Below are 20,246 nucleotides of genomic sequence, written 5' to 3'. Positions count from 1 at the left end.
TAGATAGGGAAAATAGTCATGAGAAGAACGACTCCAACAAAGGAGGAGGGAGCGGTTTTTGCGATGGAATGCTCAAGTGATTTTTAAGGCGGAGGGGAGAAAGGGGAAGGAGTGGGATTTTCAAATTAAGATTTTATTCACCACTCATATTCAAAGCCTCGATCACGTCACAGGCCAAGTCGGTTTCTCTTTGACAAAAACAATCCCGTCTCCCACTCGCCTAGCATGCACCCACAACTTGCCTACCACGAGCATCCCCAATGCCAGGATGTGATTGCCGCCCTCGAGGAATGCCATCGCGCCTCTTTCTGGAATACCTTTCTGGGCCGCTGCAACAGCATCAAAGCCGATCTAAACAAGTGCCTTTCCGAGGAGGTAAGTGGTTGAGATTGTCTTGTTGACCCCAATTTTTCCGGGAAATCGCTCATTACCATCTCAACAAATATCTAGCATGTGAGAAAACGTCAAAAGAATAAACAGGATGCAGCAGAGCGGCGGAAGCGTATTGAAAGTATCTGGAAAGAGATTGATGGCCAGAAATAGGGATTTCCGGCCTTATTTCCTGTCAATTGCCCTCCTTTGTAAATAGTACCATATAGACGCCCTTTTTTCTTAATAAACTTTTCGTATTTCAACTATCTTCTCCCTCCCTCCGAGACAAATTCAATTTGGCAGAGGAAAAGAAAGTGAAAGAGAAAAAGGACAATGAAAAAGAGAAGATAGATAGATATAGATAATATTAAAGAGCCATGGCTTCACAATTTTGAAGGAAAAAAAAAAAAAGATCATCTAAGAAAAAGAAAAATATAAGAAACTCTTCCTAGAAAAAAAAATACCACTAAATATAAAGGAAAAAAAAGGAATAAGAACATGTCATTTGTTGTTTATGTTATTGCTGTTGTTGCGGGAAATAATAATAAAATAATAAAAAAAAAGAACAATGAAAAGGAAAAGAGGCAGAGCGTGTGATCGATTACAGCGGTTCAAATAATAGTCGTAAAGAGGAAAAAAAAAGACAAAGGCAGGAGGCGGAGGAATAAGGTTAGGGGAAGAAAAAGTAACGAAAAGATGCGGAGGGGACTATGTGCAGCACTGATTTTTCTGCGCCTGGGGTTCCTCATCGAATGTGATCGAGTTCTGTTGGTTATAATATCGTGCGCGCTCCATCTCGTTCTTTCGCTGTACCAACTCGCGGGTGATCTCCAGAAACACCTCCTCTACTCCTAAAACAGAGATTCAGGACCAAGATTAGACCATTTCGCAAAAAAGCGGGCGAGCCATCAGCTCCAACCTTCATCGTCTTTGGCGGAGACTTCATGCACAGCATACTCCGACCCCAGCACTCTAGATACATATTCCTGGGCCCGCGCCAGTGGTACTGCACGCCGTGTGGTCGCGAGATCGCGCTTGTTGCCAACCACATGGATGACTGTCCAAACCGAAAGGCAGAACACAAAATGGGCTTAATGATGGAGAAACGAGAGGAAACACGAGTTTGTGTGCTTACTTAAATCATCCGTCATATTTTTTCGCAACTCTAAAGTGCATAGAGAGGGTAGGTTAGTTCGCAGATCGAAATGGAGCAGAGATCAAAAAGAAGGGGAACCTTCCGTCCATGTTGACATATCAGCAAAGCTCTCCTCCGACGTGATATCATATACTAAAATCGCAGCATGAGCCTAATCAGGTCGCGGAGAATGGGGGTAAGAATTAAAACCATGGTGTTCCACTCGTGCAAGTTCGCAATACCCACCCCTCTATAGTACATTGGTGCCTACAGAAAAAAAAGAGCATGAAGATGGAACACAATAAACAAAAAGAAAGAGGCGATTGTAGGCACAGAGTACTTTACCATCGACCGAAATCGTTCCTGAAGGAGAGACGGGAGAAGCAAACAATATACTCCTTATTAGACCACTCAATGTTACACTCTGCAAACAAAGAGAATTACTACCTGTCCTGCCTGTAAATTGGATCGGTTAGCAATCTGTCAGCGTAGGAATTTCATGATAGGTAAACCGCGAAACTTACTGTATCCCATATCTGCAGTCGGACGCGGCAATTGTCCACAACCCTGAGTTTCCATCAATTCATATGTTAGGATGTCCAGCAGCAGAACACATTCTAGACCTCTAGAAACTCACAGCTTTTTAGTCATGAACGATGCACCGATGGTCGAAGAGCAGTTTGGGGAGAAGGTCTTCTGCACATATCGCACCGCTAGCGATGTTTTGCCCACACCTAATTGCTCAAGCCCCGTTGGTTAAGCCTCCTCCTCTCCCCCACACATACAGTCATAGACATGGCCACAATTTACCTTGACTCCCTAGAATGACGACCTTGGCCTCCAAGATGGAGGAGTAAATAGAGCTCGTTCCGATATCCAGTTTTATTTATTGATGTGTTCTTCCCTCTATTGGATGATGTTCTATGCTCTGTTCAAGTGAGTGAAGAAGGTTAAAATTAGGCCGTCAAAGTCACGCATCGCAGCAATCCTCTAAGCTGCCTAGCCGTCGCGTCCTATCCAACTTACACGGTTACAGTACCCAATACCAAATAGCTCAGATCGCGAAAGCGGATCCAAAATGTAAATTACTAAGGGGGAAAAAATAATCTCTAATGGGCATGGCCAGCAGCACGTCTCGTATCCATATAGGATGACGTCACATTGACGAGCCGTAAGCAATTTAATGACTTCCCGCTGACTTCAGAATTGATTTCAGAAGCCACGCCCTCGATTATATATCCTCCCTTCTAGGCTTGCTCACTTCCAAACTTTTTGGGCCTTTCTCACGCCGAATTCGCTCTGACATTCTTCAACTTCTCGCGACAATGAAAATTACACCTGTTCCGTGTTTGGACGACAACTACGCATACCTTGTGGTGGATGAAAAGACTGGCCAGGGTAAGAATGACTACGGATTACGTGGCCTGAACGCGAATCCTATTGATGCTTCTTTTCCCCCAATTCTCGGCAGCCGCTGTGGTTGATCCGGTCGAGCCGAAGAAAATTGTCCCGGTGATCGAGAAGGCGAAATGCACCGTCGTTGGGTAAGGGCTACCTTTCCTATTTTGTCTCCATAATGTCCCTTTTTTATTCTTACACTTTTTCCATGGTAGCGTTATCACAACCCACCACCACTGGGACCATTCTGGCGGTAACGAGGAATTTCTCGCTCTTTATCCCGGAATCAAGGTCTGGGGAGGAGACGATCGCATTCCCGGGCTAACCAACGCATGTAAGCACGATGAAACCTTCAATATTGGCGAAATCAAGGTGAAGTCTCTGCACACTCCTTGCCACACGAAGGGAAGCGTGAGCTTCTTCCTCGAAGATGGGGAGCAGCGCGCCGTGTTCACAGGCGATACCCTGTTTTTGGGTGGCTGTGGACGATTCTTCGAGGGCACTGCCGAACAAATGCAGCGGTCCCTCAATGAGGTGCTCGCATCGCTCCCCGATGACACCAAGGTGTACTGTGGGCATGAATACACCAAGAGCAATCTCAAGTTTGCGTTGAGCGTTGAGCCAGACAACCAAGCGATCCAGGAGGCCGTGAAAAAGGCGGAAAATGCATCGTGCACCGTGCCTGGCACCCTTGCCCACGAGAAGGCCACCAACCCGTTTATGCGTGTGAAGGAGCAAAAGGTGCAGGCCGCGACCGGAGAGACCGACGCGGTTGCGGTGATGGCAAAACTACGAGAGATGAAGAATAACTTTAAATAATGCTCGAAATTGGCCTGTATGATGACGCAAAATACATATTTTATTGTTTTATTTTCTCTCGCATCTTGCTTCCCATCAAACAAGAGGTCCACGATCCACTGTAAATCTTAATTTTTTTTCGAATTTTAAATGGGATTCCAGGATCTTCAGGGAAAAGCTTTGGATCCAACAGACACAGGTGTAGACGTGAGGTTTGGGCCAACTCCTCCAGGCAAACAATAAACTGGTGGGGGGAGAAAGGGGAGAGTTGGTTTTGCAACTAGGAGAACGGGTGGTTTCCTCTTTACATTAGCCGCTTAAATATAAATAGAAATATAAACATATATATGTATGTATAATTAAAAAACAATATACATCAATCATGGCGGGGGCGTCGCCTGGTTCTGATGATCAGGGTTGGCCTCCATAGGGATTTTCGGAGGAAGGGTGGGCTGCCCCGACTGAGAGGATGTTGCTGGCGATGAAGTGCCTGGCGGGAGAGGAGGTGGCGGAGGCGGAGGCGGCGGTGACGCAGAAGTGTATCCCTGAGGTGGCTCGTGATAGGAGCCGTAAGCCATCTGCTGCTGCGCCAGTAGCTGCTTTTCTTCCTCGGCTGTGAGCGGAACGCGAATGCCAGCTGGCCCGATGCTAGGGTCATACGGGCGACGGCTTGGCTGGGCCTTAGGTGTGGGGCCGTAGGATGAATAGGGTGGGAGATCTGGGGCGGATGGAACTGGGGATTGCGTATATACAGCTTGATCGTATCCGTGCGATGCAGGATAGTAGGACGAGGCCTCTTGGTATTCGCTTTGAGCCGCTGCCGGCTCGCCTGCGGTTGGCTGAGTGGGTGAATACCACCCGTAGGTGGTTGAGGAGGACGGATCGGCTATGTAAGGGGGAGAGGAGGATTCTCCTGTCTTTATTTCACTCGTCGCGTGATCGTACTCATACTGCCCATCAGGTTCAGCATATTCTTGGCTAGGAGCGGAGCCATCGTTGGCGACTTTGAGCTTGCTCCCAAATTGCTGATCGAGATGCAACGGCGACCTAGGGGGCTGAGAGAGGTTGGAGGAGGAGGACGGGTTGAAGCCCACATCGGCTGCAGGCGGGAACCAGTTGTCCAAGGCGGAGGTGCAGCTAGCCACCACTTGCGTGGTTCTTTCCGTGTCTAACCCATAGAAGCACAGCTTAAGAAAGAGAGGAAAGAGGCGAGCCGAGCATTCAGCTGGATCACTTACATTCGTATCTCGGGCGAGGTTGCCCCGGTATCGTGGGGGTTGTGTTCAACACGTCGGCGACGTATTTCCCGTACTCTGCGACGATGGCCGTCTTTTGGGCAAACTCGAGGGCCGCCCCGTGGAACAGATAGGCCGCCTCCTTCAGGGCGTACCGCTTGAAATCGGAAAGCTCCGTCTCCTTGACGAGGAGCTCCTGTTCAACCGTCTGCAATTCCGCCTCCAGTTCGGGCAGGCGTGGCTGCGGTTGATTCTGCGCCTTTTTCTTGAGCACATTGATCTTGCTGATCAGGGATTTGTGTCGCTCGCGTAAATCGTGCATCGAGTTCTCCTGGATCCGCACATTCTTGAGGGTGGTCCGGTACACCTCGTATTTTTTGGCATAGGCCTCTTGGATGTCGGCCATCTTCAGCATGAGCTAAAAGCCACAATTCCATCCATTCAGCGCCCATCACTACTTAACGACGTGAGAATCTGGATGCTTACCTCGCCCATTTTGGCCGTCACATCAGCCATGTCCTCGCCCTCATCCTTCCCCCATGTTGCAATGTGTTTTGCAGAACTGCGGCGGAGAAATGCAGCGTTATTGAGGGTGGCCAGGAAATCCTTCTCATCCTGCAAAAGTATCTGCAGATTCCGAGTGTCACTGTGCAGAGGGTTGAGTTTGTGGAATGTGTTCTTGAGTCGTAGTGTCATGGAGTCTAATTTAGAAAGTTGGGTTTGATCTCGGTGGGAGTCAGCCCCTATCCCAAGATGAATAGTCTTTCCTGGAGTGGTGGCTGAAAATTCAGACCTGCATCAAGACATTGGGGATGATATATTTTTGGCCACGTCCTCTCCAAAAAGGCACAGGAAACTTCTAAGTTATTATTATTGGAAAAAGAATACAGCGGCGCCTAAAAACACAACAAAACCAAAGTGGATACAAGAAAGCGTGGCATCGCTCCGGATGGTGGACGGCTTGGCGACAGCAACTCTTCTGGAGCTAAACGCCAGCTTCTCTCCTAATGATCTCGGCTCTCTAAAGGGTGGATTGGCTTAGCCATCGATTCGAGGGGAAAGGAGAGGGCAAGGAGTTACCTTTGAAGATTTTGGAAAAAGTACGAAGAAGCTCGGCGTCCGAGGAAGGGTTGGGTATCTAACGCGCTTGATCGTATGAGGCACACTGGATTTTTATAGAGTGAGTCCAAGGTATAGAGGTAAGAAGGATCTGTAAGCGTATAAATGCGTGAATGGCTGCTTTTTCCAAAGAGACTCCCTCCTTAGCCAAAATACAATACCAAGTGTCAGGGGTCCGACCTGGTCCATGCGGCAAAATTCTCGTGACACATTATGGCCAGTGCTCAGCAGCAGTTGGGATGACTAGCGATGGGGAGAGTGTCTATAGTTAGCCCCCTGGGAGAAGAGATATACGGTGACGATGCGAAGAGTTCAAGCTACCTTTGGAGATGAGAAGGGATGTCGGTCGATGTTGGTGTCGGCTACCGTGAGGTGTGGCGGGGAGATGAAGAGTAAAGGAAATATTAGGGATAAATAGATCATGCTTTCATTACTGAGGAGAGTACTAGAAAGTCGCGGTTTAATTATATATACATCAAAGAGAGGAATTAATATTTACTATGAACGATGCAAACATCCTCATTGCGAACGGGCGGGGACAAGGAGACACCAAGGAGGGTGGAATCCTCGATCGCTCTGCTATTGGCCGAGCGAGTGCATGGGATCGAAAAATTGCACGCTTAATATGTCATTATGGCGTTTTCCAGTGAATAAGGAAATGGCCGAAAGAGCCATCCAATTTCCACGATATATTAAATTTCCTCCTTTTTTCGAAGTCCCTCGCTCTGCTGTCGCCAAGGTGGAGGTCTCGCGCTACCAACCTCGACAAGGCTTGTCTGGGGTTTCGAGACACAGAGCACAAACTATATTGCATTGAACTCTGTGGCAGCCCCCGTCGAGCCACAACCAGGCCTAGCTTGTGCGGTCACGAACGCACGTCCTACATGCATTGGAGGGGGACCTCCAATTTGCTTCCCTGGTGTAATGCACTCTATGATTCAGGCCCAACCGCCTGTGCAATAGCGATCATAGGATATATTAACATTAGATGCGCCAAAGTGCTAAAAACAGTATCAATAGCAAAAAAAAACAATAGCAATAGAGAATAGTGCACAAATGTGAGCCTGCACATTGCAGTGAGGAACGGGAGAACACTAGAAGTACATCGATATCAAGGAGGGGGTAAAGGAATGAAGCGAAGCGTCTTTGCACAAGTGTAGATGCGAAATTATGAACAGAGGGGAAAAAAAAATTAAAGTGAATGAGAAAACGAAGGGGCAAGAGGGGGCGTGTCACCGATGGAAAGGAACCTTCATACTTTTCGTGCTTAAATAATTCTTACATTCGAGCAACGCTCCAGTATCGTCTTCCTACTGTTATCCGCCTTCAACTCCCACTGGAACCGCAGTAAGCACTGCTCGCACTTGCGCGCAGGTATAATTAGCGGGGTAGTTCCCGTGGTGGTTGCGTTCGCAAAGGTGCAGTCTCCGTGCCACCATTCCTGCAACACACGATGATGAGGTGGGCGAGCACCCGGATCCTCAAGCCAAATGTCGCAGTCGCCAAGTCCAGGAGACATTTCAAAGTAGAGTGTGACAGTATCTCCGGTGTGGACGGTGACGGCAGGAGGTGCACTCCGGCAGGTGGGGGAATCGCAGTCGCAAAAGTGAGGTGGTGCGCTCTGTTGGCTGGCCGTGATGCTGTGGTTTTCAATTTTGTAGAAGGACACTTGTGGGAACTAGAAACCCATTATCAATCCAAAACATTAATTGTCGCTCAATCTTCCTGAGCCCGACAGAAAACAAGCCTACCTTTATTGTTCGAGCGGGTGCTGCGGAGGCGAGTGAAGTGATATACAGAAGGAGGAGTGCAGAGAGAGCCAGGGATGCTAGGGAACGGCGTGAATCCCAGGATTGGCGATGGAAATGCTGAAAGATACGTGAGGCCATGCTTGCTTGTGCTGTTCCCTTAGGAGACAGGAGGGGGGAGGTGGAGAGGGAACGGAAAGTGAAAGCGGACGCCGAGAGTGAGGAGTGAAGTGAAAGTGGGATGAATGAAAGTGAAGAAGCTTGCTCTCACAGAGAGAAATCAAAACAAGCGAAAAGAAACACGAATATGCGATTTTCTCCCGTTTCCCCTACTTCACGAACTGGCAGGCATTTTTTCCTGTGCTTGTGCGCGCAATTAAATTTTAATGGGTACCATTTCTAATCTTACCACAAAAGGCTGGGAATGCTACGAGACATCATCGAATCATAAAACACGAGACCTCGGGCTTAATGTGGCCACCCTAGCAACCGCCGGATGACCAGCATCGCCTTCTTTCTTCACTATATGTCGTGATTCTGCTTCATTATGTATCAGCACCGCCTTTTGCTTCCAATGCAAGTTTATGTGATGGGCATCTTTGCTAGGATCCCCTCTCTATAGGCCGTTAAGGTTTTCGAATATTATGTAAAAGTTGCGTAATAAGTGAAAAAGTTTGAGCGAGAAAAGTGGAAGAGCTCCTAAAGTAATGCAGCCCTCTACCGAGAGGGCTCCGAGCCTGTATCCATGACTGGATAGTTGGCAGGGAAACCTGGTCTAATGTGGAATAGACGTGCTGTCCATTTCGAGAGGAAAATACAAGTGACGTGTTTATTAGGTTGTATTTTAAAGAGCAAGAATCTAATCGAAGAGACCGAAGCCCATGTCTTCATCTTCCTCCTCCTCCTCCTCCTTCTTCTCCTCCTTCTTCTCTTCAGCCGCAGCGGCAGCACCGCCCGAGGCAGCAGCACCAGAGGAAGCAACAGCAGCACCACCAGTGGGAACCGAGGCGAGTTTCTCCTTACCCTGAGCGATGAGCTATAAATAAATAGGGAAATTCTTCAGTTAGTCCACTGAATCAACCAACAGTGTGCAAGCAAAATAAAAATAAAAAAAAAAGAAATGCGATGCCACTCACCTCGTTCAAGTCCTTGCCAGCAAGCTCGGAAAGGAGCTGGTTAAGGCGCTCCTCCTCAGCCTCAATGCCGACAGTGGAGAGGATGGACTTGATGTCCTCAGCGGAGGGAGATGCGTTACCGCCGAGGGTGAGAAGCATATAAGCAGCGAGGTGACGCATCTTGGATCTACTTCGACAAAAGGACGCGTTAATGATGGATATCCTAAAAGCGATTCGAATAATTCACAAAGGTCACATAGCAAAGTGGACGAAGGGCGGAGGCGCATTAAATCGAACCATCCATCCATCCGTCCATCGGCCACCATGGCAAACCCATCTTTAAAGATGGATGCATGCTTACCTAGTTCGACTGATATACGGTGTTAAAGTCAAAAGAGGAGGAACTCCTCGACGCATCAATTCGCACTACAAAAATCCCCCCCTTTCCACTGTGACTGTCCGTAATCGTGACGTTGCAAATTTTTGTTCTTTGACGGTAGGGAAGAAAAGTAATCCTAGGAGGGGGGAAAGGAGGTTCCTTCTCTTTTCTTTATCCTATTCCATTTGCGATGAAGTTCAGCCAGGGTAAGAAGATGCTTTCTCTTTATGATACTAAAGTAGTGGGTGGATGGATGGATGGATGGAAGAAGGAACAACAACAGATGCATTGTATATTCCATATACCATGTGTTTTCTCTTATTTGAGAAGCGTTGTTATTTCGATCTCTGTCCATTAGGATCTGCTCTTGTCACTATACGATCATTCTGATGGCCTCATGCTAACTTCATCCGTCTGCCCTTCCCCATTAGACGTTAGCTCTTCTCGTCGCAAGAGCCGCAAGGCCCACTTCTCTGCGCCCTCCAATATCCGCCGCAAGATCATGAGCGCGTCTCTCTCCAAGGAGCTCCGCGAGAAGCACCATGTAAGTTGGATTTGGCTGCGCTTTTGCTGAATGTTCTCCGTGGCTTAAACATGGTTTCATTTAGGCTCGCTCCATCCCCATCCGCAAGGATGATGAGGTGCTCGTTGTGCGCGGATCCTACAAGGGTCGTGAGGGCAAGGTCGTGCAGGTCTATCGCAAGAAGTGGATTATCCACATTGAGCGCGTGAGCCGCGAGAAAGTCAATGGTACCTAGTTATTCTCCCCCCCGAATGAATTTGTCGGCGCTGGATTGGCTAACTCTTAACATCTAGGTTCGACCGTTCCCATCGGCATCCACCCCTCCAAGGTGGTGATCACCAAGCTCAAGGTCGACAAGGACCGCAAGAACTTGCTTGAGCGCAAGGATCGGTCAGCCTCGGCCAAGGGCAAGGGCAAGGCCGAGGATGCCATGCAGGAGGTGAGTTATTCTTGAAGGGCTTTTTATCATCCAAGGTATTCACGTCTCTTTCTTTTTGATCTTCTTTGATAGTAAATAATAAATCTATACACTTTGATCGTTCTACCTGTAACCTCTTCTGCTTGAAAAATAAGTTTTTTGATTTTTTTAAAAAAGAATTCACCCTATTACACATAAAACCATGAGTATCATTGATAAAATCAGGGAAGAAGAGGGGGGGAGGGGGGGGGAGAACTCTGATAATTACATGAAAACGAACAGATTTAATGATAGATAAGAGAGCTAAAGTTAACGGGAGAATAGCATGCATAAGACAGGAAGACCTATTTACAAGAGAATGCACTTAGAGAAAAAAGACAGAATTAAGGGGGAACCAAAATAAGAAGAGCCAACAGTATCTTCTCATTCCCAGTTAGGCAGCTCATGCTAGCTTCTTCTCCTTCCGTTTTGCTGAGCTTGTAAAGGATAGGACTCGGAGCCCGTACCCCACCACCAGCGTGAGTAGCACCGCCCAAAACCATTTCACTGAAGTGGGGGTTGGGTTCGGGAATTCGCCCTGACCAAGCTTGACGCAGATGAGAGTCTCGGTGCAAATGGTCGCCATCACCAACCAAGCTTGGGGGCCAATACGTTTACAATTTCTACCGAAGGAAAAAGACATCATAATAATCTTGTCAATAACAAGGTAGGTGGAGGGAGCCCTCCTACAAGCGCCATGGCTACTCACTTATCCGTGACGTATTGGTATAATTCTCGCGTTCCCGGTACACCCGCCAAGAAGTAAAAGAAAAGCCGCCACGTGTTGAGGGGATGCTCGGGGGGTATCCATAGCAAATATTTCAGGTAGAAGCAGTTAAGCTCGCACTGTAGAAAGATGGCAAGCAAGAACACGACCACAACATAGTTTTTAAAGCTCTTGGTGGTGCCCCACTCGAAGCGGGTCCAGGAATGCGGGGTAAACTGTTGTACGGTTCGCGACACTTTGCCCCGAATGGTGGGTATCTCTCGGAAGCCTCGCCAGGAATACTGCTTCATTTCGAAATATTCGCAGGTTTTCATGCCGAGATAGATGCCCAGCCAGTTGCAAACAAGGACGTCGAGGATCCACTGTACAGGTTAGAGGCATCAGCTGGTTAGAATTGGGAGTTTGCAAATTACGGAAAGCCAATGCCTACATGATCCCACCAGCATTCCTTGAAATTTGGCAATTGGTGCTGCAGCGAATACTCGCACACCTCGAACATAATGGACAGAATCCAACAGAACCACACGTCTCTCAGGATGAGCGCTATTAATATGGATTTGGACATTATAAGGATTCACAGGGCTAACCCAAACAATTCGAGAATTTTTGCAAGTGGATTGTTCAGCTACCTTTACCAAACCATCCGAGTGCGTGGGCAAGCACGAAAATGTCGCTCTGCGCCAGCACATTATGCACCGTGATTTTACAGTTCTCGGCGTAGGAGCGCTCCGGTAGCTCAACTCCAAGCGTAGGATCGATATAGGAAAAGAGCTTCCGGGCATCGTTCTTGTTCTATAAGCGCCATACTAATAAGCAAGCGGGTAGAAAAAAAAGGTCGAATCGCCAGTCAAAATTGAACAGACCATGTACAACAAAAATACTAATGTCATCTGGTAAAGAACACTAATTGAGAGCACGGCACGCCAAATCGCAGGATGGGGCCGGATAAATGGTCCATCGGGAAACTGCAGCGTTCCAATTAGAATGAACACCATTATTGCCGCGAAGATCCCAAACTTCACATTGGTGGTTGTATCATCTATTTCAGGCGTCATTGCAACATAGACAAGCGCAAGCAGCATCAAAGCGAGTATGGTGAGAGTTCTGGGATGGACTATCGAGAGAAGGATTCATTCATTTAAGCTATTCACTATTGGATAGAGAGCTGGGAAGAGAAGGGTTACGAAAAAAGCTTTTCGTTGCATCCTCCGTTTGCGCGTGGGCGCAATGTGAGCAGACGATAGGCGAGAGCACTTCTCTCGGCGTGTCCGAGGGCTCTGGGGAGGAGTCGTCGGCATTAGAATCTTGCATGGTGTCTTCCATTAGCTATGGAATGGGCTTGTTGACGAAGGAGAGGGAGAACAAAGAGGAAATCAGCGGTGGCGTCATGATCATTTTAAAGCGGCCCCTCCCTTTGTTTTGGGGCGCATGATGCTGGGCTAAGAGAGAGCAAAAAAGGGTCACGATCGAATGGTCCCAAAACAAGCCGACGGAAGAGATTGGAACGCGGGCATGGATAAATTAACTCTACGCGATGCCATGTTTTTTCCTTTGTTGTTAGAGCACATGTACTCCATTAGAGTTTATCGGGTGGCAAATGGGGCGAGGTCTATCGGCGTGATGGACCGCTTAGAGAAAATTAAAAATAAATAAGCTCGTCTGACCGACTCTCCTCCGTGCCCCCGCGAGAAGTTAGCGAGGAAGACCGGTTTCTTTTCCAGTTTCCGCGATATCCCAAGGGCCATGCTTCGTTCTCACAACCCTCTCCATAGCCTTGAAATCCGTTTCTTCCCCAACTGATTATCGACATCCTTCCTCCCTCTCCTTAATTTCCAAGCCAATGGACGCTCTTTCCACCGCCAGGCGAGCCGGTATGCTTCTCTCTTCTCCCTCCACCTAATGGACCCCATTTTAACCAAACACTTGCACCTATCTGGCATAGCCGAAGAATGCGCGCTCCCACTCACCAATCCCATTCATATTGTCGACTTTGGTAATTCCGGTCGTCTTTTCTATCCTCTAAACCGGAATGTTTAACCTTGCTCCTCAACACCCACAGGATTCCATTATTCTTCATATTCTATCATGTCCCATATTGTAGAAAATATTAGCCATCGAATATCACACCGGCCCCATTTTCCCTTCCACTCTTGCTCGATAAAGGACCCCGAGTTCGTGGTGAGCCATGTCGTCGATTCCCAGGCAGATTTCGATCATATTTGCAAGTAAGTCAATCCTACGCTTCAAGTGAGGAGTGGATGCAAGTATACTAACGGCTGGGGCAGATCCAGGGAGGGATATCTGTATCATCTCCAATCCACCAAACCGGGAGAAGGCCGGGGGAAAACATGGAAAAGAAAGAGAAAGACCTTTCTAAGCAAACCGCCCAGCCCTCCGGCCACCCCGCCGAAGGATAAGGAAACGCAAACAGAGATTCAATGCGGGAACGGTGACACTACCGTTGCTGGAAATAAAGTGCCCTTCCACCACGACAAAGAGGACGTGAAAGAGCTCGAAATTCATGTGAATCTCGAGGGGGTGGACGGAGCCGGCGACATCGTGCTTGAAATTGAAGATCCTCACGGCTCGATTCAAGAGGAAGAGCAACACGAGAAGCATAGCGACGGGACTCATAAATCGAACTTATCGTGGATGAACGTGTATCCCTTTGTCGTCATTCGCCCTGTATTCGAGCGTCTTTTTCCAGGTAGGTTCACTCATCTTAGAATTTGCACCCCCACGAAACAATCAATGCTCTTTCCCGTTTTCTCCTTGATAGCCAACCATATCCAGCTTGGATTCTCGTTCGATAGCCTCCATAGACTCTCCAAGCTCCCCCCCCATAAGGGGCCCCCTCTTTCCCCTCTCGCATTCTCTCCACACACTCCTCGGCTCCAGCGACTTCCCTTTTCCATACGAGCCCACCACGATCTCCTCTTGTTCCTTCACCTGCGAGCTCAAGAATTCGTCCCCATGGGCCAGCTGCTCATCACCTTTCCGGCTGTGGAGGATGCGCAGAGCGGAGCATGCGAGGTGATGACGGGTGCACTGGATGAGGCGGTGGATGCGTGCGTGGAGGAGGGAATACTGACGAGCCGCGAGAGGGATTTCCTGGGAGTGGCGATGCATTTTCGAAGCGTGGAGGAGGTGAAGGAGACGCTACTCTCTCAGACTCAGTGGAAAACGCTTGAATTTCGCTTAGAACGCATGTGCTCCCCCGGATGGTCCCAATTTGAACGGGGGCAGTGGACGGAGAAGGAGTATGCCGAAGAGTGCGTGAAAAGCACGGCGTGGTGGGCCGGAGACGTACATCATGGAATGCTTACCGGTCTCTTGAACAGAAAGGTGGATAGGGAACGCGCAGAAACCATCGTCGCCGAGATCTGTAAGAAATGGACCATCAGCCTCTTCTCACGACCCCCCGAGCCCCATGCCTATTTTATGGCCATCTTAAGACTGGTTAGAGTGGAGCCACGCAGAAAAGTACGGGTCAAGCGAGGCAAACTGTGGTTAGATAGACTGTTGAAGCAGAGGTCAAGCATCTTTTGAGGGTCATTCATTCTCTATTTATTTCTATTTCTCTTTCATGCTCAAAGACGTGTTGTATGTGGAAATGATTTACTAACAGTCAAAAAAGGTGATTTTTCAAAAACCAAAGGAAAAAAAAAAAAGAAAAGTAGAAAAGAGAAAAGAAAAAGAAGAAAAAGAAAAGAAAAGTGAATTGGCAAAGAGAAAAAGAAAAACTCAATAAAAATACTAAATATTAAAAAAAAAGGGAAAGTGACTTAAAATACTCGCGCAATATAATCATAAAACGATAGTAAGAACATACACATATATTAAAGAAAAACAGAAGGAATTACTATGTTATTTCCGTATACATTTTTCTTGCGTGGCCACCGGCCAAGATATCACCAGTGCTAAGCCTCCACGTCCTGTAATGAATCCGATTTCATGTCCTTGTTCTTATCTATTGTAGAATCCGCCAACATGGTCTTTGGCTCCTCCACCCCTTTCCCCACATCTTGCTTCATTTCTACGTCACTGTGGGGCCCCGTTCCGGGCTCTTTTGCTTGGTCTGCCGAAGCAAGCCCGTTAGCATGCTCCGGCTCGGGCCCATGCTGTTGTTGCTGCTGTTGCCGCGCTTGACTAGCGGCAATCTGCTCCAGTTGTTGTAATAATAGCTGGTGGTGTTCTTGTGTAAGTTCGTGATGGTTTAGTTCTGGTTGGGTCTCATTTGATTGAGAGTGATCGAGCCCGTGCTGATCCGCAGACGCATGAGACGGTTGAACCTGGTGTTGTTGCTGTTGCTGTTCTATCGACTGCATCGAAGCTACCGCTGCACAGCCGCTCCGGTTTTTCTGATTTCCTTGGTGACGTTTTAGTGCGTCGAGCCGAGAGAAGGATTTGCCACATCCGTGGCATAAATAGGGTTTATCTCCCGCGTGTATTTTAACATGGCGCTAAAAAAGTACAATAGGTATTTAGCAACGAGAGAAGGATTGGGGCTAGGTGTGTAAATAGAGGTATACCTTTAAATCGTGATTGCGCGAGAAGGATTGTGAACATACTCCGCACGTGAATGGGCGGTCATCAATATGGGTGCGGGTATGGGATTTTAAATTATAGAGTCTGGCAAACTGCTTTCCACATCCGGGATACAGGCATTGGTACATCTGAATGTTCTGCCCATCGCTTCCGGTAACTGTAATGGGTGTGGTCGAGATGATACTCATATCGTATGTTGGCTTCCGTCGCTTAACGGGGATGGAGGTGGCGGGGTCTGTTTCGATCTTTTCGTCAGCCGAAGCAGAAACAAGGGTGGTTGAGGTTCCCAGATCCGCTGAATGAAGCGCGGAGAGTTCAGCAAGACCAGCTGCAATTTCCTCACGCGTGAAGGTGAGGCCACCCTCGGAATGCAGCTGGAGAACGCTCTCATCTTGGTTCGTTGGTGCCGTTGAAGTTTGGGATGGTTCATCCGAATCCATCTGCTCGTGTGAGCGTTTTTGAGAATTGTTGGCATTATCACCCGTTCCCGATGTGTTCCCAGCGTTGTTTGACTCTGCTCCATTCTGCTCGGCCAGGCCAGGCGTTTGTGATGCTGACAGCTGACCACCATCAGTGGAGGGCCGATCGCCATGAGAGTGCTCGTCTGACTTTGTTGCTAGACCCAAAAGCTGGAGGGCAGTGGCTGCAGCGGCTTGCTCGGTGAGATCCTGATGGGTCCCCCTGGCTTTGTCCTCGGACTGTGATTTCTCACCATTTTCGGTGGTTACTGGTGGAGTGGAATTCTCTTTGTCATTTAGGCTACCTTTGTTATCTTTTAGAGCATCCGATTTAGCAAATACTTGTTTGTCTTCCTCGTCCTCCATGAGTGATTTTTCGTTTTCCGTGGCTTTCGTTGATTCATTGGCATTCGAGGTCTCCATGGTGTGCTAATTAGAAGATAATGCGGAGTGATCAAATGTAATGAGTCAGAGACGTTAAGAGGGGGGCAAGACCCGGTCGAGAATAATGCAAAAGCAAGCAAAGTATGCTAATGGGTGCGGATATTGAGTAAAAACGCTCAAGTATATACTAGACGTTAATGCGAAAGTCGGTGGTGTCGCGTTAACGAGGATATATGAAAAAAAAGACAGTAACAGAGGAAAAGGTAAAGCTGCGGCGAGAGACGAGAGGCTTGAGGAAAGAGACAAAGAACAAAAAAGAAAAAGGATAAAAGGGCGAAAGATTTCAAAAAGCCACCCCTGCGCAAAAAAAAAAATAACTGATGGGGCTAATAACCAATCTGGTTGGCCATTTCAACTGCTTTAATGGTTGCGTCATCTGTTGGAGGCTAAAAATGGGGCATTCAGGTGAATGGGGCGCAGCATTTAATAAGGTTCACCGGGTGCAGCCTTATCGAACGACGATGAGAGTGAGCCCGCGTAAACGACCACTCAATAAAGTTTTTGAACCTCCCACATTTTGTTTTTCCCTTGTTTCGTTTGTCTAAAAGCTACCCAGCCAAGAGCAGCCCCTTCTCAATCAATTTGAGTTATTAGCTGAAAGAGATAGGCATATAGTTATCCTGCACTTCATCAAAATACAGAATACAATTAATAATAACAAGTTTTAGCTCATGAAAATCACGGGAAAATATATGGAGGACAAGCTGATCTAGGGCAAATAGTCGGTCTATAAATCTAGATATTCTGCATGAACATACTATATAGAACAGTTTTCCGCAATGGCTAAGTGTAAAAGTTAAGTAGTCTTGATGGTCTGGACATTTTCGGAGGAAGAGGAGATTGAATACCTTGTGCATTTTGTTAACATAAACCCATCCAAACGGTTTATGCAATGACATAGCACCAATATGTGAGTAGTTTATGTTGCGCAACTCGATCGCTCTTTACATAATCTTGAACTAGTTTAGAGAGGTCAGATTTAACAACGCAAGGTATGAGCTTATAATGGAATACTCTTCAGCTCTCATTGCATTGATCCATTTTTAGAGATAAATGTGAGCATAGATTGTCCAAAAATGACCAAGAAACCAAAGTGGACAGGTCAATAGGTTTATTCATAGAAAACTGAATTATATATTATATATTTCTCCATATTCTTACTTATATGTTCGACCTCCGACCCGAACCCTTTTTCTGATGCTGGTTAACTAACAAATTAATTTGATGTGAGATTTATCGTCCGAAGTGGACTCTTCCGTTATTCATATTAAAGTTTCCAGATATGACAACGCCGCCATTTGTCGCATGGGCGTTTCTGGTTCTAGCCACCTGAGAAACATGCGAGGTGGTCATAGGCATATCCTCTTCTTCACTGTTATCACTATCACTATCACTATCGATAATGAAGTCTCTGTCCATACCAAGGAACCACCTTGTTCTCTTGCGTTTTTCTTTGTAATCACTGAAGTAAGAAACAGGAAAATTATCGAGGTGATGGAAATCCGCATAAGGGTTCTGCTTTCCCTTCGATTTTTCCTTCACATATTCTTTGCATGCAGTAATCAGATCCAAGACACGGACACAGTTCTCGTCAGACTTCTGATTCCATCCAGATAAGGCCGCAATGACACCCATCACAAAAACACTGTATGATTTTGACGATAGAGAGCCATGCTCTCCGCCGGGTCTACCCGTTTTAGTTATTTCATTTGGATGCGAGGACGACAAAACAGCAAAGCCCTTACCATCCCTGAGCTGGGCAATTTGCCCTTCAGTAAGTGGTGTATTACCAAGAGCTAGTTCACCTTCAGATCGTAGCAAATTAGGAATAACTCCACCGGCATAGCAGCAATTCAGTAGAAGTAATATTTTTTTACTTGGTATGGATTTAATGAGATTATAGAATACATCACCAGAAATCGCACACTGTTCGGGATTGTCATTGGAGCGCATTCCAGTGGGAACTAAATAAGTTTGATTGGAACCTTTCCGGAACCCATGCCCCGAAAATAATACTAGGACCGTCGAATCCTCATTTGACGTTGAAGCCAGTCTCTCTAATCCAAGAATTATATTTTTCCTTGTTGCTTCCCTACCCAAAATGAGATGCACATTGCCGGGAGGATAAGCACAACGCGATTCATCTGTTAATATATCTTTAAGCCATTTAGCATCCTCTATAAAGCTTTCATATTCAGGGTCAACATCGCCATTATCATTAGCACCTGTCCCTATAAGAAGCGCATAAGCATTTTCAAAGTACATGTGGATATCTACGTGTGCGAGAATGGAGTAAGTTTCGTTCAGGAGAAGACGAAGAGATGGAAACATTTTTGATTATTTCAAGCTAACCTTAATTTACATTGGCTGAGATATGTTTTTCGTCGCGCCACAGATTGAAGAAGAGTTTTGCATCAGCATAGTTGGGGATCTAAATTCCTATTCCTTTACTTCTTGGACTTGATCGGAACTCAATGCAAAGGAGAAGCAGCTAATCCAGGAATATGCTGGCAGTAGGTCATCACAAGCGTAAGAGGACGGTTAGAAACGCATAGAAGCTATTAAAAATACCGTATATAAATGAAAACAAAGGCATCAAGAAAGTAAACAAGCCAAGGATGTGGTCAATTGGCACTAAGTACTTGAAAAATCATCTCAAGCACAACAATTTATTGGCTTTTATTATAAAACATTCCATCGCCTGTGGCCAAAGGAATGCGTTGTTTTCTTTTTCGCTTTTTTTTTTCATTTTCGCCAAGTATAATTTTGATGTACGAAATTTAAATTGGCACTTCTTTTAAACTTCTATTATTCCTGCTATTACACGTTAATGGAAAACTCTTCACATTAGGCTACAATTAAAAACTTATTACATTTAAACAAGTTTCGCTTATATTTGAAGTAGCAGAAACATATCTTGGATAAAATACTATATCTATACCTGAAAGATGTAGGAGTGAAATTAAAACTAAAATGTATCAACCGTTCAATCGAAGTTTAACCTAACTTTAGTTATTACCCTGAGCTGGGTGCTACAATAAAAAAGGAATGAGAACTATATGTTTAGTAAGGATATTTACTCCTTGGAGGTTGCTAAAATAAATATTTATATCTCCTATATATGAATTTTTGTGGTCCTTTGTACATATAAACGTATCGCATATCTAGCTCTATCATCTTTAGGCATTGGATAAAATATATATACCTGAATTTCAATCTAGAAAAATTTCCTCACGGAACCAACCTTAAAGTTAAGGCTCGGCAAAAGAAGACACATGCAGATGTACTTGTGGTTTGCTTGGGCTTGGTGTGATCAGTATTGATATAGTACCCGAGAATATTCTACAAGCCCAGTGGCTATTCAAGTTCGTCCCTCCTTATCTCACTTGTTAAAATTTTACAAACTCTATTCTCCTGAGAGACTGTACGTAACACGTGCTTTATGTAAGAATAAAAGAAAGCGACATTCGTTCTTTTCCTATTATTCAGTTGCAAAATTGAAGAAATTATATGAGCAGCCCATCATGTTTCAATTTGCGTTGGCGTTTATTATTGTCCTTGTTTTCTCGCTCCCGCAATTCGAGTGCAGAAAAAAAGAAAAGGACGCTGGTTATGGGGTCGGTGCGCAAGGAAATAGCAATGGATGCTGCACAATTCTCTGAACTAATTAGATTCATAACACATTATGCTACCAGTCCTAACATTTCGAGTCATCCTTCTCATGATAGTTTTCCAGTTTCTTCCTTTATTGGCTTAACAAATTGGTGGCAAGTAGCGATTCAAACGTTGT

At 46.3% G+C, this 20,246-nt stretch overlaps 13 protein-coding genes across 13 annotated transcripts; 5 read left to right on the top strand and 8 right to left on the bottom strand.

Moving 5' to 3' along the window:
• Positions 1–225: 225 nt before the first annotated feature.
• Positions 226–543, top strand: VTP21DRAFT_339 (uncharacterized protein; the record flags this gene model as incomplete). The annotated part of the gene is made up of 2 exons (XM_069393687.1): positions 226–375; positions 451–543. The coding sequence occupies 2 exons, from the start codon at positions 226–228 to the stop codon at positions 541–543; spliced, it is 243 nt and encodes an 80-aa protein (XP_069256718.1).
• Positions 544–1,080: 537 nt separating this feature from the next.
• On the bottom strand, positions 1,081–2,158 carry VTP21DRAFT_338 (uncharacterized protein; the record flags this gene model as incomplete). The annotated part of the gene is made up of 9 exons (XM_069393676.1): positions 1,081–1,223; positions 1,292–1,429; positions 1,508–1,537; positions 1,607–1,679; positions 1,754–1,774; positions 1,853–1,870; positions 1,955–1,963; positions 2,032–2,074; positions 2,145–2,158. 9 exons carry the CDS (start codon positions 2,156–2,158, stop codon positions 1,081–1,083), a joined length of 489 nt encoding a protein of 162 aa, XP_069256717.1.
• A 674-nt stretch (positions 2,159–2,832) lies between these two features.
• On the top strand, positions 2,833–3,724 carry VTP21DRAFT_337 (uncharacterized protein; the record flags this gene model as incomplete). The annotated part of the gene is made up of 3 exons (XM_069393665.1): positions 2,833–2,905; positions 2,979–3,051; positions 3,121–3,724. The coding sequence occupies 3 exons, from the start codon at positions 2,833–2,835 to the stop codon at positions 3,722–3,724; spliced, it is 750 nt and encodes a 249-aa protein (XP_069256716.1).
• A 359-nt stretch (positions 3,725–4,083) lies between these two features.
• Positions 4,084–5,634, bottom strand: VTP21DRAFT_336 (uncharacterized protein; the record flags this gene model as incomplete). Its single annotated transcript, XM_069393654.1, has 3 exons — positions 4,084–4,871; positions 4,942–5,356; positions 5,425–5,634. The coding sequence occupies 3 exons, from the start codon at positions 5,632–5,634 to the stop codon at positions 4,084–4,086; spliced, it is 1,413 nt and encodes a 470-aa protein (XP_069256715.1).
• A 174-nt stretch (positions 5,635–5,808) lies between these two features.
• VTP21DRAFT_335 (uncharacterized protein) lies at positions 5,809–6,480 on the bottom strand (the record flags this gene model as incomplete). Its single annotated transcript, XM_069393643.1, has 4 exons — positions 5,809–5,959; positions 6,019–6,148; positions 6,219–6,300; positions 6,379–6,480. 4 exons carry the CDS (start codon positions 6,478–6,480, stop codon positions 5,809–5,811), a joined length of 465 nt encoding a protein of 154 aa, XP_069256714.1.
• Positions 6,481–6,557: 77 nt separating this feature from the next.
• VTP21DRAFT_334 (uncharacterized protein) lies at positions 6,558–7,020 on the top strand (the record flags this gene model as incomplete). The annotated part of the gene is made up of 2 exons (XM_069393632.1): positions 6,558–6,703; positions 6,774–7,020. The coding sequence occupies 2 exons, from the start codon at positions 6,558–6,560 to the stop codon at positions 7,018–7,020; spliced, it is 393 nt and encodes a 130-aa protein (XP_069256713.1).
• Positions 7,021–7,324: 304 nt separating this feature from the next.
• On the bottom strand, positions 7,325–7,946 carry VTP21DRAFT_333 (uncharacterized protein; the record flags this gene model as incomplete). The annotated part of the gene is made up of 2 exons (XM_069393621.1): positions 7,325–7,735; positions 7,809–7,946. The coding sequence occupies 2 exons, from the start codon at positions 7,944–7,946 to the stop codon at positions 7,325–7,327; spliced, it is 549 nt and encodes a 182-aa protein (XP_069256712.1).
• Positions 7,947–8,664: 718 nt separating this feature from the next.
• Positions 8,665–9,337, bottom strand: VTP21DRAFT_332 (ribosomal P2 domain-containing protein; the record flags this gene model as incomplete). Its single annotated transcript, XM_069393610.1, has 3 exons — positions 8,665–8,841; positions 8,942–9,107; positions 9,282–9,337. The coding sequence occupies 3 exons, from the start codon at positions 9,335–9,337 to the stop codon at positions 8,665–8,667; spliced, it is 399 nt and encodes a 132-aa protein (XP_069256711.1).
• A 152-nt stretch (positions 9,338–9,489) lies between these two features.
• VTP21DRAFT_331 (60S ribosomal protein uL24) lies at positions 9,490–10,336 on the top strand (the record flags this gene model as incomplete). The annotated part of the gene is made up of 5 exons (XM_069393599.1): positions 9,490–9,505; positions 9,731–9,843; positions 9,908–10,049; positions 10,116–10,261; positions 10,334–10,336. The coding sequence occupies 5 exons, from the start codon at positions 9,490–9,492 to the stop codon at positions 10,334–10,336; spliced, it is 420 nt and encodes a 139-aa protein (XP_069256710.1).
• A 346-nt stretch (positions 10,337–10,682) lies between these two features.
• VTP21DRAFT_330 (uncharacterized protein) lies at positions 10,683–12,329 on the bottom strand (the record flags this gene model as incomplete). Its single annotated transcript, XM_069393588.1, has 6 exons — positions 10,683–10,902; positions 10,989–11,368; positions 11,437–11,549; positions 11,636–11,798; positions 11,870–12,120; positions 12,191–12,329. The coding sequence occupies 6 exons, from the start codon at positions 12,327–12,329 to the stop codon at positions 10,683–10,685; spliced, it is 1,266 nt and encodes a 421-aa protein (XP_069256709.1).
• Positions 12,330–12,846: 517 nt separating this feature from the next.
• VTP21DRAFT_329 (uncharacterized protein) lies at positions 12,847–14,555 on the top strand (the record flags this gene model as incomplete). Its single annotated transcript, XM_069393576.1, has 5 exons — positions 12,847–12,877; positions 12,949–12,999; positions 13,066–13,231; positions 13,292–13,713; positions 13,786–14,555. 5 exons carry the CDS (start codon positions 12,847–12,849, stop codon positions 14,553–14,555), a joined length of 1,440 nt encoding a protein of 479 aa, XP_069256708.1.
• Positions 14,556–14,926: 371 nt separating this feature from the next.
• VTP21DRAFT_328 (uncharacterized protein) lies at positions 14,927–16,435 on the bottom strand (the record flags this gene model as incomplete). The annotated part of the gene is made up of 2 exons (XM_069393565.1): positions 14,927–15,469; positions 15,539–16,435. The coding sequence occupies 2 exons, from the start codon at positions 16,433–16,435 to the stop codon at positions 14,927–14,929; spliced, it is 1,440 nt and encodes a 479-aa protein (XP_069256707.1).
• A 1,254-nt stretch (positions 16,436–17,689) lies between these two features.
• Positions 17,690–18,787, bottom strand: VTP21DRAFT_327 (uncharacterized protein; the record flags this gene model as incomplete). The annotated part of the gene is made up of 1 exon (XM_069393554.1): positions 17,690–18,787. The coding sequence occupies one exon, from the start codon at positions 18,785–18,787 to the stop codon at positions 17,690–17,692; it is 1,098 nt and encodes a 365-aa protein (XP_069256706.1).
• Positions 18,788–20,246: the final 1,459 nt, after the last annotated feature.

Source organism: Calcarisporiella thermophila (genome assembly GCF_041956535.1).
Source record: "Calcarisporiella thermophila strain CBS 279.70 unplaced genomic scaffold VTP21scaffold_1, whole genome shotgun sequence".
Classification (NCBI taxonomy): Eukaryota; Fungi; Calcarisporiellomycota; class Calcarisporiellomycetes; order Calcarisporiellales; family Calcarisporiellaceae; genus Calcarisporiella; species Calcarisporiella thermophila.
This window is presented reverse-complemented; position numbering and strand designations above follow the sequence as displayed.